The sequence below is a fragment of the Triticum urartu genome, chromosome 5 (assembly GCF_003073215.2).
Source record: "Triticum urartu cultivar G1812 chromosome 5, Tu2.1, whole genome shotgun sequence".
NCBI classification, from domain to species: domain Eukaryota; kingdom Viridiplantae; phylum Streptophyta; class Magnoliopsida; order Poales; family Poaceae; genus Triticum; species Triticum urartu.
In genome coordinates, this window is record NC_053026.1 from 181,617,030 (window position 1) to 181,631,404 (window position 14,375).

Here is a 14,375-nt window from a genome sequence, read left to right on the forward strand (position 1 = left end):
CCAGGCTGGCGGCACGTTTAGCCCACATGGGTCGCGTTTATTTAGGCAATAATACCAAATTCAATGTTTTTTTGCTTATAGTTTTTTTTCATTATACATGTCATTAGTTGGGATCCTAGGAGAATGCTTCTAATGTTGTGCATGTACTAGATGATACCCCGCGCGTTGCCGCGGAATATTTTGTAAGAATCAATTGCTTCCACATATGTGCAAACTAACAATCAGAAGTAACACATTTTCTTACAATTTCAAGAAAATCTGACGGTTTTAGCTCTCGGCGATTAAATGGACCTGTTTTTTGGCCCCATTCAAAAAAAATTATTACCCCTTCCTATCTATTTTTTCCAAGTTGTCTGCACATTTTATTAACTAAATAAGTAAAACAAACCAGTTATATTACAAAAAAACATAGAAGTCTCTGACCAAGTGCCCATGCAACTGGAAGCATGCAATCCATCGATGCTCCTATCCGTAGGAGAAATAGAGTGAACTGAGTCAATAAACCATGATTATATGTAAAAATAAGTGAGTTCAGCCAGTTAATGTTTAAAGTTAAACGGAGGACAAAAGCATACCTTGCTGAACAATCGAACAGGGAGGGCAGGGCATGGTTGTTGTCTGTATTTACCAGAACAGGGTGCCAGTTGCTGCCCCGTTTGAGGTACCCCTGCGGAATTTGTTCTCTCTAACGGGTGCAGCAACAATAATACGGATGGTCCTAGATCTTGCAGTGAGACGGGTGGGATCTGACCAAATCTAAAAATAAGCTTGTCATCCAACACAGTTACGATGTTTAGTTTTCTAAATTAGCAAATATAGATTCATCAGAATGATATGCTCTCTGAATGATATGAGAGCAATGTACAATGCGAACAACAATAGTCATATGGAGCAACAAAGAATCATCAATTTTGCACCAACGAAGAACTACCCTTGTCAGGCAAGATGTCTAGCACCTATATAGTTGTGGCGGAACCTGACAAAATAAAATAAGCTCAGTCATGGAAAAAACCTGAGGAGGCTCTCTGACCGACCCTCTTACCATGGGGAGGACTCGGGCATTTCTACCGCACGCCTCCATCATGCTAGAAGCAAGTGAAGCAACCGTCTGTTTCCCGGCCGTGAGGGATGCTTCCGGGAACAGGCACAGTGGCCCGCGGTCGCGGTGAGCAACCGAGCGTATACATCTTGCCTTCCACGACCTACATCGAGCTTTTAGCCTTGTACAGAGACGTCGGGATCCTCGTGAGGTCATCGTAGTACCTGGACAGGGCCTCCCATGTTAAAGTTCATAGCCTCAAGCACCTCATCGCCGAGGCCGAGCGAGTGGGGCAGGACGGTGCTGGTGTAGCCAAGCAAGCCTCGTTTAGCCTAAACTCTCTCACATGTCGAGGGTCGCGAGCTGGTCCCCGTCCTTGCCGCCGCCGACGCGCCCGGCGAGACTTGGAGGCAGAGCGATGACACACGGGCTGCCGGTGCTCCCGAGGACCGTGAGCTGGTCCTCCATCCCTGCCGTTGATGACGCGCTCGGCAAGACTCGGACGACCACTGCTCCAAGACCGAGAGGTTGCGCCACCGCGAGGGGAGCGTCCCGCGGCAGATGGCTGACTTGAGCGGCAGCGCAACCTTGTTGGGGAGCTCGGAGATGCGCTCCTCCCAATCCCCGCGCATCACCGCTCCTCCACTTGAGGGCAGCGCATGCTCGCTGCAGAACTCCGAGATGCGGTCCGTCCTCCGCCTCCTTTGCGCGTCGCCGCTCCTCCTTCTCGGTCGACCAAGATGATATGAAGGAGTTCAATGCGGCGTGGAGGCATTGACTAAGATTTCTAGATGCCAAAGAAGGTAAATAAAACGATCGGTCATGTCTCTTTGAATAGAGTAAATTGCGAAAAGCCACCACAATTGCGTCGCTTGTTGCGAAAAACCACCGTTTTCATAAAAGTTTGCAGAAACCACCGTTTTTCAGTAATTTTGTTGCACAGAGCACTAACTGGTCGCTTGACCGCGTTTTGACAGAAACCCTGACGTCCCGGGCCCAGCCGTCAGGCCACGTGGCAAGGGGCAGACGGCGCGCGCATGACGCCCGTTAGCGGCGCTCCCTTGACCTGGTTCGACCGGACCAGCTTGTCCCCGCGCCACCATTCCCCATCCTCTCACTCGTGACCTAGTTCTCCCTCAGATTCGGTGTCGCAGCTGGCACATGAGGTCGATGAGGAACCATATGTGAGTATCCCCACTGCTCTCTGGCTAGGGTTAGGGTTTGCGATTTTCGATTTTCAGATGAGAGATTGCATTTGTTTTGATTTTCTCCACTTTGCTCTACTTAGCGCCCAGCAACAATAGAGGACAGGGATTGGTCAGGCATTGATGCCACTGGAAAGCACCTTTGCAAGCATGGGAATGCTCCTGAGAGGCTTGTTGTGTTCGATGGGCTGAACACTGGCCGTAGATTTTATGGTTGCGCCAAGAAGGTCAGTAGCAAATAAGATCTAGATCTAAATATAGCTCTGTTACTTTATTTTGTTGGAATTCTTAGACATAACTCTGTTTTTTAGATTAGAATTAATTGATTTAGATATAGGTAATGTAATGGCTCTGTTTTAGGAATGATGTAGACACTAACTTTACAGAACTGAGAGATGTTGTTTTATTGTATTGAAATATGTATAAATGATTTACATATAGGTAATGCAATTCAATGCTGTGCTTTTTGTATTAAAGTAACCCAAAAAATTATGCACTTGTTTATAATTCACTTATCTGTTTATTGTATTGTTAACTAAAAGGAAAAAAATTGGTTGCAGGAGGGTAACAATTGTGGTGTTGTGGAATGGGTGGACAATGAATGGCCTTATGCACTAAAGAATTCATTGACAAAACTCTGGGATCTGTATAAGGAAGCCAAGGCAGGCATAATTAGAGATAATTTAGCTAATGAGGAGAAGATTTCCAAGTTAGAAGCAGAAATTAAGATGGTACAGGAAAAGTACAACCAGCACATTCAGCTTACCAAGGACTTTTGTGAATCTGTTCAGAAGTCTGTGCACAAGGAGAATTATAGAAAAATAATGATGGATGTGGATGAGGAGAATATACCTCTAGATGCAGCTGACAAGATGATCAACTTAGAGAAAGAGAACTTTGATCTGAAAAAGAAGGTTGAAGTGGCTGAAGAGGTTGCTGCTGAGCTCAAAAAGGAGAAGAAAAAACTTGAATATAACTTACATGACCTTTGGAAGGTTGGAGAGGAGAACAAGATGAAGCTGAAGATGATGAAGGCAATCTTGGAGGAGTGAAGATGATGATGGAGTGCTTAAATTATTAAGTATTTTCAGACTATTGTGTCATGTTGTTTGAGGCTATTGTGATGCTACATGTTGATCTATTCTGTCTTGTTGTTTGTGATGCTAGTTGAATTATGAGGTATGTTTGAGACTAAGTTGGGTTGAGCCTATCTTGTCGTGTCATATTGTCGAACCCAAATATAGGGTTGAGCCTATCTTGTCATGTTGTGTTGTCGACGGCACCCAAATATAGGTTGATGCCTACCTTCTCTTGTCGTGTTGTCGATGACACCCCAAACATAGGGTTGATGCCTATTTTGTCGTGTCATGATGTCGACGGCACCCAAACATAGGGTTGATGCCTATTTTGTCGTGTCATGATGTCGAAGGCACCCAAATATAGGGTTGATGCCTGTTTTGTCGTGTCATGATGTCGACGGCACCCAAGGGGAAATATCTAGTGCTACGGTCCTTGGCATGATACGCTGCTCCAGGTCTAGTGCTACGGTCAGATCTGAAATAAAGGGGCAGGATCAAGTCACTAATGCATTTACACCTTTCCCCTATAAAGTAAAATGTCTTCGCAAAAATTGCCTTAGACAGTTCTGTTGGTTGTTTCTCCTGGACCTAAGCACAGTACGTTGATCTCCATCCGAGCTTGAACTTTTAAATCCAGAAAAAAGAATTAAGACAATGAAACTAAAACTTCCATAGATAATCAGATCATTTACATGCTAAACACTAGCACCAGACACCAGTACTAGATCCAGCTGAATTACATGACCACCAAGGCTAGTCAGATTCAGCTACTACAAGATGAGCTACAGTCTGAGCGCAGTTACAGAATTAGAACCAAAACTGACCATGACAATGCCCAGTACTAGAACGAACCACTAAGTTGGTCGTGGCTTATCAGCAGACTAACAACTAACTAAACTTGAGAGCCGTGAGCCATGGAGTTTGCGCCATGTACACATCCATTGGTGGGCGCACATGAACACCTACATGATAAAATAAAGAATTAGAACCTAAAAAAGCCTTTCGAGAACAACCCAATCTTCTTCACTCTAAACTATAAGGAGAGTAACAAACCTTAGTTTTCCATTTCAGTGATTTCCACTTGCTGTGAAATAATCATCCCACTTGGTAGGCTTCCTCTTCCTCTTCTGTCCATGTGAAGGACCAGCAGCAGCCTGACTTGCAGCAGCTCTTGGAGGAGCATAAGGTGCCCTACCAGCAGCTCTTGTAGTGGGTGTTGATCTGCTTGTCCTGGCAGCACTTGATGATTGTCTTTTGTTCTTGGGTGTGGGAGCTGCTTGCCTTGTGTTCCTAGTAGAAGTACTTGTAGATCTTGTGGGCTTTGGAGCAACTGGAGGCTTTGGAGCAGCTGGAGGCTTAGTAGAAGTAGAAGCAGTTGCTTGGTTCTTCCTATTGGGCTGGAAAGAGAGAAGAATGTTAGTATAAATTAGAGATCTGCAATGCAAAATGAAATGAAGGAAGAGGTTGTGTACCTCATGTTTGTTCTTTCTCATTAGAAGTGATGGCTTGAGTGCATGTCCACAGTTGGTGTACCTATGACCCTCTTTACCACAATTGCTGCATGATATTGTGCCAACTCTAGATGTATCTTTGGGCTTGGGCACCTCAAACAGACCCTTTCTTCTCTTGGTCTGCTTTCTTCCCTTCTTCTTCTTGAAAACTGGGGGGTCAATGTCTCTGGTAGGTGTCTTGGTCCAAAGATCAGGCCCATGAGGGATATAGTAGGATGTATGTTGCCTATGTACATTTCTTTCTTGAAAAATGCAGAGACAAAATCTCTGGATGCTGCTTTGATTTATATATGGCAGAACACATCATGGTGGCAGGGGATTGCTGTCATGTCCCATCTTCTGCACCCACAAGTCATTTGTGCCAAATTTACAGCATAAGTATTTTCCCCACTCTGAACCTGATAAAGATCTGGACCAGCCATTTGCGCCTTGCAGTTCCTAGCCCACTTCTTTGACTCCTCCAACTTCTCTGAGTATGTTGGAGTTATCTCCCACCTAGCATTTTGGCCCCCTATTCTTTTCTCACTGTACTTAACCATCAACTTGGTCCTAATACCCTCACACATTGTCTGGATTGGTTTCCCCCTTACATCCAAGATCATCTTATTGTATACTTCACTTAAATTGTTGACAACCAGGTCTGTCTTACAATTAGTGTCCATTGCCCATCTAGCCCATGTTTTCTCCTCTATCTTACTTAGCCACTCCCAAGCCTCTTGGCTCTCTTGTCTCAAGTTCTCCATGTTAACATCAAACCCATGTCTTGTATAAGAATATGCAGCACCATCTATATACTTTTTAAGTTCCTCCCCTCTAAACCCAGCACTTTGAAAATTAGCATATATGTGTCTTAAACAGTATCTCTGAGGACAATTTGGAAAGACTGCATCTATGGCATTTAGAAGTCCCTGCTCACATGCAAATGCATAGTAAATACTTAACAAACATGTACATAAGAGAGTAGCAAACATGCCTTTCCAAACTCCTTTCCAAATGCTAGAAAATACTTAACAAGCATGAACAATAAAGGAGAGAAGCAGTTTTAATTAGAGCTCTAGAACTAACCTTCTGCCTATCAGAGATAATTGTATAGTATCCAAACTGCCCTTTTTCTCCACCAATAGCTATTTTCAATTGTGTGAGGAACCAACTCCAGCTAGGTGTGTCCTCTACTTCAACCACTCCAAAAGCAATAGGATAGATATTGTTATTACCATCCCTTGCAGTGGCAGCTAGAATTTGTTGTCCTGTGCTCAGCTTTACAAAGCACCCATCCAAACCTGAAATAATCACAATTTTAGGACTACAAAGATGATTAAATGTGCAATGTAAATAATTTGAAATTTGAAAACAATGAACATACCTATGAATGGCCTGCATCCTTTCAAAAAACCTTCAATTGATGCTCCAAGACACATGAACAACCTATGAAATCTGGGATTGGTACTTGGGTGCTCTCTCACAACGGCTACGTATAACTATACATCTAGATCCAGGGTTGTGTCAAGCACTGTCTGAAGGTAGTCCCTGATTCTTGTGTACTGCCTTTCCTGATCACCCAGGACCACTGCCAAAGCTAGTTTTCTTGCCCTGTATGCCTTGTTCTTGCCTACCTCCACACCAAACTTTTCCTTGGTGTTCTCTATCACAGTATCAACACATGTGCTAGGATCTGTCCTTAAGCTGCTCTCAATTGACTTTGCCACATACTTAATGGGCACTTTGCAGTTCTCACCAAGTACAGGACATGTGTGTTGCAGTTGGAGTTTCTTTATGCAGAAGGTTTTCTCTTTTCCAACTTGTGAGGCAGTCATATGAAAGTTGCAACCCTCTTGACTGCAGTCAACTATTATCCTGTCCTTGCAATTCCTATGATAGTGGAAATTCCTCCTCTGAGTTACATGCAAGTTCACTAGAGCCCTTCTGAACTGATACACATCCTCAAAACACATCTGCCAACAAATTTGATCTTTCAGGTTGTTGCAGTTCCTCATTATACCACTTCCTCACAGCTCTCTTCTTAGCTCTTGATCTCTTGCCAGTATTTGGGACATATCTTATCTCCTCCTCATCTGATAATTCACACTTAACATATTCCATGTTCTCATCAGAGGAGGGCACATAATCTGGTTCTATTGTTGCTGCAGAACTGCAGTGAGATCTGTCAGTTGGCCCTCTTCTAACTGGTAATTTTTGTGGTGGAGCTTGTTGTACTAAAACCTCATCCTCATCTGAACTATCCTCCTCACAGAAAAGATCTTCTGGATCTGTATCACCTTCCATGTGGTATTTAGGATCTTTTTTCTTCCTCTTTAGCTCACAAATCTTTTGCTTCAGTTCTGGATCATCAAGTTCTTCTCCTTCTGAACTATCATCAAATTGTTCTCCTTCTGAACTATCATCTACATTGTCATTTACAATGACAATCTCCTTCTCTTTCTCTTTCTGCAAATTGCAACTCTGCTGAGTTATCAAATACTCTGCTTGAGAGTCATCTGGCTGCATTGGGGTACACTCATGTGCATTAGCTTCAGAACTGCCTTGTGATTGAAACAACACACCATCATCATTTATCTCATAAACAATTGGATTACCAATCTCAGAAATGGGCACTTGATCTTCACATACAGCCCCTTTGTTAAGGTCTTTTAATGCAAACAAGTCAGGTTTGCTGGCACTGATCACAGTTATGTCACACTTTTTTCTCTGGCATACAATCCAAGCATCTCCTCCACATTGTCATCTGACATAATCAGGTCCATCCCTGCATGCAGCACCTACCCTTTGGATAGTACATTTGAATAACTTCATCATAACCTTGTTCCTCTTTGATAGCTACCAAATGACTGAATGTTATGTCAGACTCCCCTATCTGCTCTCCATAATTGTTCTTCTTCCAATGAAATTAAACTGACATCCCAAATTTCATCATCAAGCTACAAAAGCAAAAGAAAATAACAATGGTTTTAGACTAACAAACCTTTTCCAGTTATAATTACATCACCATGTACAAATTCTTCAGTTGTACAACATGTACAACACAATTTTTTTACATCATCTCAGAAGTATTTAAATGCCTAAAACCTATACAGAGCATATAACAGAATTATTTACAACATTCAGAAGTATTAAAATTACTACAAACCTACTCAGAGCATATAAAATAATTATTTACAGGAATTCAGAACTAGGATTTTGCACAACCAAACAATTGCTACATCTTTGACAACATTAATTACATCTAACACATTCAACAGCAGTACTAAGTAAACAAGCTAGCTAACCCTAATTCTACATTTCACAGAGGTGGCAGATGCATAGAGGTAGGAGAAGGAAATCTTACTCGACACCGCCAAGACCAGAGGTATAATGGTGGCTTTGGCTAGGGTTGGCCTTCCACACCTTAGCCAATGCCGCCGCCGACCTGGCTCCCACGTCGTACGACGCCGACGACTGGCTAGATGCGGCAGGAACTTCACCACCGCCGCCCGTCATCTTCACCGCGTTGTCGCCCTCCGGCCTCAGGTGCTCCTTATCTCCTTCGTCCTCTCCTTCGCCGCAGCCGCCGCCGCCGCTGCGTGTCGCCATGGAGGGCGCGAGAGAGAACTAGGTCACGAGGGAGAGGATGGGGAATGGTGGCACGGGCTTGAGCTGGTCCGGTCGAACCAAGTCAATGGAGCGCCGCTAACGGGCGTCATGCGCGCGCCGTCTGCCCCTTGCCACGTGGCCTGACGGCTGGGCCCGGGACGTCAGGTTTTCTGTCAAAACGCGGTCAAGCGACCAGTTAGTGCTCTGTGCAACAAAATTACTGAAAAACGGTGGTTTCTGCAAACTTTTATGAAAACGGTGGTTTTTCGCAACAAGCGACGCAATTGTGGTGGTTTTTCGCAATTTACTCCTTTGAATGCCCACGATTGATCATGTCTCTTCGGAAGCTTGCGTCTGTTCTTTTGAGTTGCCATCCTTAGAAGACCGAGAGTCATATGGGTATACGAAGCTATATTAGCGATTCAGTTCTCTCGTGGAAATAATAAATCCATGACATCAGCAGATGACGTGGATAATGTAGTGCAGAAATAGATGATATAGAAAATCATGTGTGGTCTTTTTTTGAACTTATGTGGGGTCTATTTGATGATGTGGATAGTTTGCATGTCAAAAAAAAATAGAATAGTGGGGATGAAGTATTTAGGTATTATAGATTTGTTTCTGGGTCCTGATGCAATGGCTTCAAATCTGTAGGTGAAGTCAGGTTTATCCCGAAGTGTGCATAGACCATTAATCACGATGGAAGTAGAATATTTTGTTTGTGCGTTCTGATGCAATTTTTTTGCTTTAATATACAATCAAAGGCTCCACACCTGGTTACATTTCATTGACATTTGAAATTAGAGCCAAGTTAGTGCGATGCAAATAATGTATGTGTTCTGAATCTTGAGGGACTCAATCCTGTCTTAGACCATGGTGGGATGATGTTGCAGCTGCTAATACTTGATTTAACTCCCAATGTAGAATCTGGCTCGATATACATAGACAACGCGTTTGGTTGGGTGGAAAACCCCCACTTCCGATTATAGCGCTTTTGTAAAACAGTAGCAGCTGTTTGGTTCGGTCGGTCTGTTTTTTGTTACGACGCTATCTCATACAGGGCTTCACATCCGCGAAAACGACCGATCCGACCGGATACAGAATCCCCTTTGCTCCGTACTCGCCTGTGCCCGAACCAAACAAAACGCGTATTCAAGAGAAAATTTCAGAAGCAGCGCTTCCCGATACTGAAAGTCGAAAACGATACAGGAGTGGGAACCAAACGCCTCGAGAATGTTTTGCTTGTTTGAATGGAGAAACGCTAGATCGTTATATTTGAGAGAAAAAAAGAAAACAATCTTCTAGGTATTGTTTATGCAGGGGATAATTGCATGATGTTGTTCTTAATTAATGATTGCTAGGTTTTGTTTTGTTTTTGCTAGGTTTTGTTTATGCATTGATTGCAGTTGCATCATGTCATGCTACTGATGGTTCATGTATTACAATACATATAAAAGCATATACTTTTTCATTTGGTTGTTTGTTCCATGCATTATTGATGGTGTACTAGACTAGGGGTACCCACCATGTTGTCTTTCGGCCAGGAGGGCCCAGCCGAGTACCACCGTGGCAGTTCAGTAGTGGGCCACTTGGAGCAACCCATGACGCATACGAGGAAAATTCCACAAGACTTGATATACAGGACAAGGACTCCTTTCTACTGATGTAGCCGACTAGGACTCATACTATCCTAGGTCTCTGGTACTTTATATAAACTGAGGCTAGGCTAGTCGATAGCACAATCTCAACACATCCTGGATATGAGACACACACAATCTCGTGGTAGATCAACCTGTAATCTATGCCCCATCGAAATCAATATAATCAGAAGCAGGATGTAGGGTATTATCTCTTCGATAGAGCCCGAACCTAGGTAAAACCCCATGTCCATTGTTACCATCGCATCAAGGCTACTAGCTCGGGGACCCTACCTGAGATCTACTATATTTAGCTCCATCATTGGTGGACCATGCAGGTCCTGCTAGGTGTCATCGCGGCGCGATGGGCGTCTTCGTCAACATCAACTTTGATCTCAACCAGATCATGGAAAACTTCATCCATGGAGCTCCGGGGCTCAACGTCAAACATTGCCCTCACACGCCCGTGCAGAATTTTTTGGACAACAAATTTGTTTTGGCCATCCCTGCTATCGGTGCTAAAACTAACATATCTCGGGTAGGGGGTCCCAAGCTTGGCGATCAGAGCTAGATGGTAACAGAGAGAGTAGGGACATGATGTTTTGCCCAGGTTTGTGCCCTATTGGTGAGGTAAAACCGCATGTCCTGCTTCTTATATATTGATTGTGATGGGGTACAAAGTACATATTGATCTACCTCGAGATCGTATGAGTTTGTTTAAGCTCTAAACCTTGCGAATGTGTCTCTCCATACTAAACCCTATGGCTTATATAGACGGTAGGGGTACCTAGGGTTTACACATGGTCAGTTAGGGATAAACACGCTAATCTTCCAAATACGCTTAAAGTGTACGCCAAGTCTTCAGAAGATCTTCATATTGATCACAACGAGGGGCAGGACCAATATGGCTATGTCATCAATCTTCAGTGGGTCCTCGGCCCGACCCATTACCGACGGGCTGACGCGGCAAATACCCCTAATCCTGGTGAAAGTGCAACTATCCCTAGGTGGTTTTGGTAATTCATAACAACATATAGCTCATTGAGCTAATGCTATTCCAAGATGACTATTTCAGGAAAGCTCAATGATTGGCATGGCATGGATGTGAAAGTGGAACCCTCAAAATGCTAAGGACAAAGGATTGGCTCAAGCTCAAAAGCTCAAGACTCTTCATTTTATATTTTAGTGATCCAAGATCACACTGAGTCTTTAGGAAAAGCCAATACTATCAAGGAGGGATGAGGTGTTGCTTAATGAGCCTCTTGCTTCATGTGCTTAGTGATATGCTCCAAAACCCTCAACTACTTTCCCATATCCACATATGACCTAAACCCTAAGCCAAACTCGGTACTACCGATTCTTTCTATCCGGCGCCACCGAGTTTTACTTGTCATAAGCCACTGCCAAACTCTAGCAATTCGGTTCTACTGATAGGGATCTCGGTCTCACCGAGATGGGATTGCAAACTCTTTGTTTCCCTTTCGTAACTTTTCGGTCTCACCGAAAGAGCAAATCTGTCCCACCGAGTTTACCCGACAAACTCTCTGGTTAGCTTATTACCAAACTCGCTCTCACCGAGTTTGTGTAATCGGTCTCACCGAGATTACTTTATGCCCAAACCCTAACCATATCGGTCCTACCGAGTTGCATGTCAGTCCCACCGAAAATCTCTAACGGTCACTAGGTTTACCTTTTCGGTCCGACCGAGTTTGTTGATTCGGTCCCACCGAGATTGGAAAACTGTGTGTAACGGTTGGATTTTGTGTGGAGGCTATATATACTCCTCCACCTCCTCTTCATTCGTGGAGAGAGCCATCAGAACACATACACAATTCCAACTCATATGTTCTGAGAGAGAACCACCTACTCATGTGTTGAGACCAAGATATTCCATTCCTACCATATGAATCTTGATCTCTAGCCTTCCCCAAGTTGCTTTCCACTCAAATCTTCTTTCCACAAAATCCAAATCCTATGAGAGAGAGTTGACTGTTGGGGAGACTATCATTTGAAGCACAAGAGCAAGGAGTTCATTACCTACACACCATTTGTTACTTCTTGGAGAGTGGTGTCTCCTAGATTGGCTAGGTGTCACTTGGGAGCCTCCGACAAGATTGTGGAGTTGAACCAAGGAGTTTGTAAGGGCAACGAGATCGCCTACTTCGTGAAGATCTACCGCTAGTGAGGCAAGTCCTTCGTGGGCGATGGCCATGGTGGGATAGACAAGGTTGCTTCTTCATGGACCCTTCGTGGGTGGTTGCTTCTTCGTGGAACCTTCATGGGTGGAGCCCTCCGTGGACTCGCGCAACCATTACCCTTCGTGGGTGGAGCCCTCCATGGGCTCGCGCAACCGTTACCCTTCGTGGGTTGAAGTCTCCATCAACGTGGATGTAGGATAACACCACCTATCCGAACCACGGGAAAAACATCCGTGTCTCCAATTGTGTTTGAATTCTCCAAACCCTTCCCTTTACATTCTTGCAAGTTGCATGCTTTACTTTCCGCTGCCAATATACTCTTTGCATGCGTGCTTGAATTGTGTGATGATTTCTTGACTTGTCCTACAATAGCTAAAATCTGCCAAGAACTAAAATTGGGAAAAGGTTAAGTTTTTATTTGGTCAAGTAGTCTAATCACCCCCCCTCTAGACATACTTTCGATCCTACAAGTGGTATCAGAGCTTTGGTCTCCATTTGCTTTGGTCTCCATAGCTTTTGGTGGTCATAGCCTTGGTTTCACAACCTAGGAGAGTATGGCGTCTAGCGAGGGAAATTATCACCGTAGAGGTCCTTACTTTGATGGTACTAATTTTGCTAGTTGGAAGCATAAAATGAAAATGCATATTCTTGGACATAACCCCCCGTTTGGGCTATTGTGTGTGTTGGTTTGCAAGGTGACTTATTTGATGGGAAAGAACCAAACCATGAAGCTACCGCGGATGAGTTGAAGATGTTGCAATACAATGCTCAAGCTTGTGATATTCTCTTCAACGGATTGTGCCCCGAAGAATTCAACAAAATCAGCCGTCTTGAGAATGCAAAGGAAATTTGGGACACTTTGATTGATATGCACGAAGGTACCGACTCCGTCAAGGAATCCAAGTTGGATGTGCTTCAAAGTCAACTTGACAAGTTCAAAATGAAGGATGGTGAAGGTGTCGCTGAAATGTACTCTAGGCTTGCTCTCATCACAAATGAGATTGCCGGCTTAGGAAGTGAAGAGATGACCGATAGATTCATCATCAAGAAGATTCTAAGAGCCTTGGATGGAAAATATGATACCGTGTGCACATTGATCCAAATGATGCCCAATTACAAAGATCTCAAGCCAACGGAGGTGATTGGAAGAATTGTTGCTCATGAGATGTCACTTAAGGATAAAGAGGAACTTCACAACAAATCAAGTGGTGCCTACAAAGCCTCATGTGAAGCCCCTACATCATCAAGTGAGAAACAAAACTTCAATGAAGAATTGAGCTTAATGGTGAAGAACTTCAACAAGTTCTACAAGAGTAGAAGCAAAGATAGAAGCTTCAAGTCAAGGTCCTACAATGACAAAAGATCTTCTAGTCGAGAGCGAAACTGCTACAGTTGTGGAAGACCCGGACACTATTCCAATGAGTGTACGGCTCCCTACAAGAGAAGAGAAGATTCTCCAAAAAGAAGAAGCAAAGAATCACCACCAAGAGAGAGAAGGAGTAGAGATGATCGTTATGAACGAAGATACTCACGGAGAAGCAAGGATTCGGAAAGGAAGGAAAAATCATCAAGGAGCTACACAAAACGAAGACATCAAGCTCATGTTGGTGAATGGGTATCCGGCTCCGACTCCGACAGCCACTCCGAGAGAAGTTATCACTCCGACTCCGAAGATACTCAAGATGAAGGTGTTGCCGGTCTAGCACTTGTGTCAACCAACTCCTACGACATATTTGACTCACCAAATGAAGGAATTGGAAGATGCTTCATGGCCAAAGGTCCTAAGGTAACACACCCCGAGTATGTTGATTTCAATAGTGATGAAGATGACTTGTTAGGTGATGATTTGCTTGTTGACAACTCTAGTGATGAATACTATGATGAAACGTCAATTAATCATGCTAATCAAGATAAAACGAATGACAATGATAAGGAGAAGATTGAGGCTCTAACTAAAGAACTAAACACTCTTAAGTTAGCTCATGAAACTATCTTCGAAGATCATCGAGAACTTTTAAGAGCTCATGAGAAATTACGCTTTGAAAAGCTCAATCTTGAGCAAGAGCATGAGTTCTTAAAAGCAATCAATGATGATCTCCAAGAAAAGTTCTTCTTACA

At 43.6% G+C, this 14,375-nt stretch overlaps 2 protein-coding genes across 2 annotated transcripts; one reads left to right on the forward strand and one right to left on the reverse strand.

The window, feature by feature from the left end:
* Nucleotides 1-5: 5 nt before the first annotated feature.
* Nucleotides 6-1,833, reverse strand: LOC125508327. The gene is made up of 3 exons (XM_048673011.1): nucleotides 1,386-1,833; nucleotides 1,043-1,263; nucleotides 6-756 (listed from the first exon to the last, which is right to left on the reverse strand). The coding sequence occupies exons 1-3, from the start codon at nucleotides 1,669-1,671 to the stop codon at nucleotides 625-627; spliced, it is 639 nt and encodes a 212-aa protein (XP_048528968.1). The 5' UTR covers nucleotides 1,672-1,833; the 3' UTR covers nucleotides 6-624.
* LOC125506903 lies at nucleotides 1,721-3,456 on the forward strand. The gene is made up of 4 exons (XM_048671611.1): nucleotides 1,721-1,769; nucleotides 2,180-2,223; nucleotides 2,328-2,471; nucleotides 2,805-3,456. The coding sequence occupies exons 1-4, from the start codon at nucleotides 1,721-1,723 to the stop codon at nucleotides 3,294-3,296; spliced, it is 729 nt and encodes a 242-aa protein (XP_048527568.1). The 3' UTR covers nucleotides 3,297-3,456.
* Nucleotides 3,457-14,375: the final 10,919 nt, after the last annotated feature.

What these genes read in the sequence shown, in the direction of transcription:
- LOC125506903 (XM_048671611.1), top strand. Translation starts at nt 1,721, where the DNA reads ATGCGGTCCGTCCTCCGCCTCCTTTGCGCGTCGCCGCTCCTCCTTCTC. An exon ending in GTCGCCGCTCCTCCTTCTCG is followed by an intron (nt 1,770 to 2,179) that starts GTCGACCAAGAT and finishes GTTCTCCCTCAG; the next exon opens with ATTCGGTGTCGCAGCTGGCA. An exon ending in AGGTCGATGAGGAACCATAT is followed by an intron (nt 2,224 to 2,327) that starts GTGAGTATCCCC and finishes TGCTCTACTTAG; the next exon opens with CGCCCAGCAACAATAGAGGA.
- LOC125508327 (XM_048673011.1), bottom strand. Translation starts at nt 1,671, where the DNA reads ATGCGCGGGGATTGGGAGGAGCGCATCTCCGAGCTCCCCAACAAGGTT. An exon ending in CAGCTCGCGACCCTCGACAT is followed by an intron (nt 1,264 to 1,385) that starts GTGAGAGAGTTT and finishes GGCCCTGTCCAG; the next exon opens with GTACTACGATGACCTCACGA. An exon ending in ATGCCCGAGTCCTCCCCATG is followed by an intron (nt 757 to 1,042) that starts GTAAGAGGGTCG and finishes GCTTATTTTTAG; the next exon opens with ATTTGGTCAGATCCCACCCG.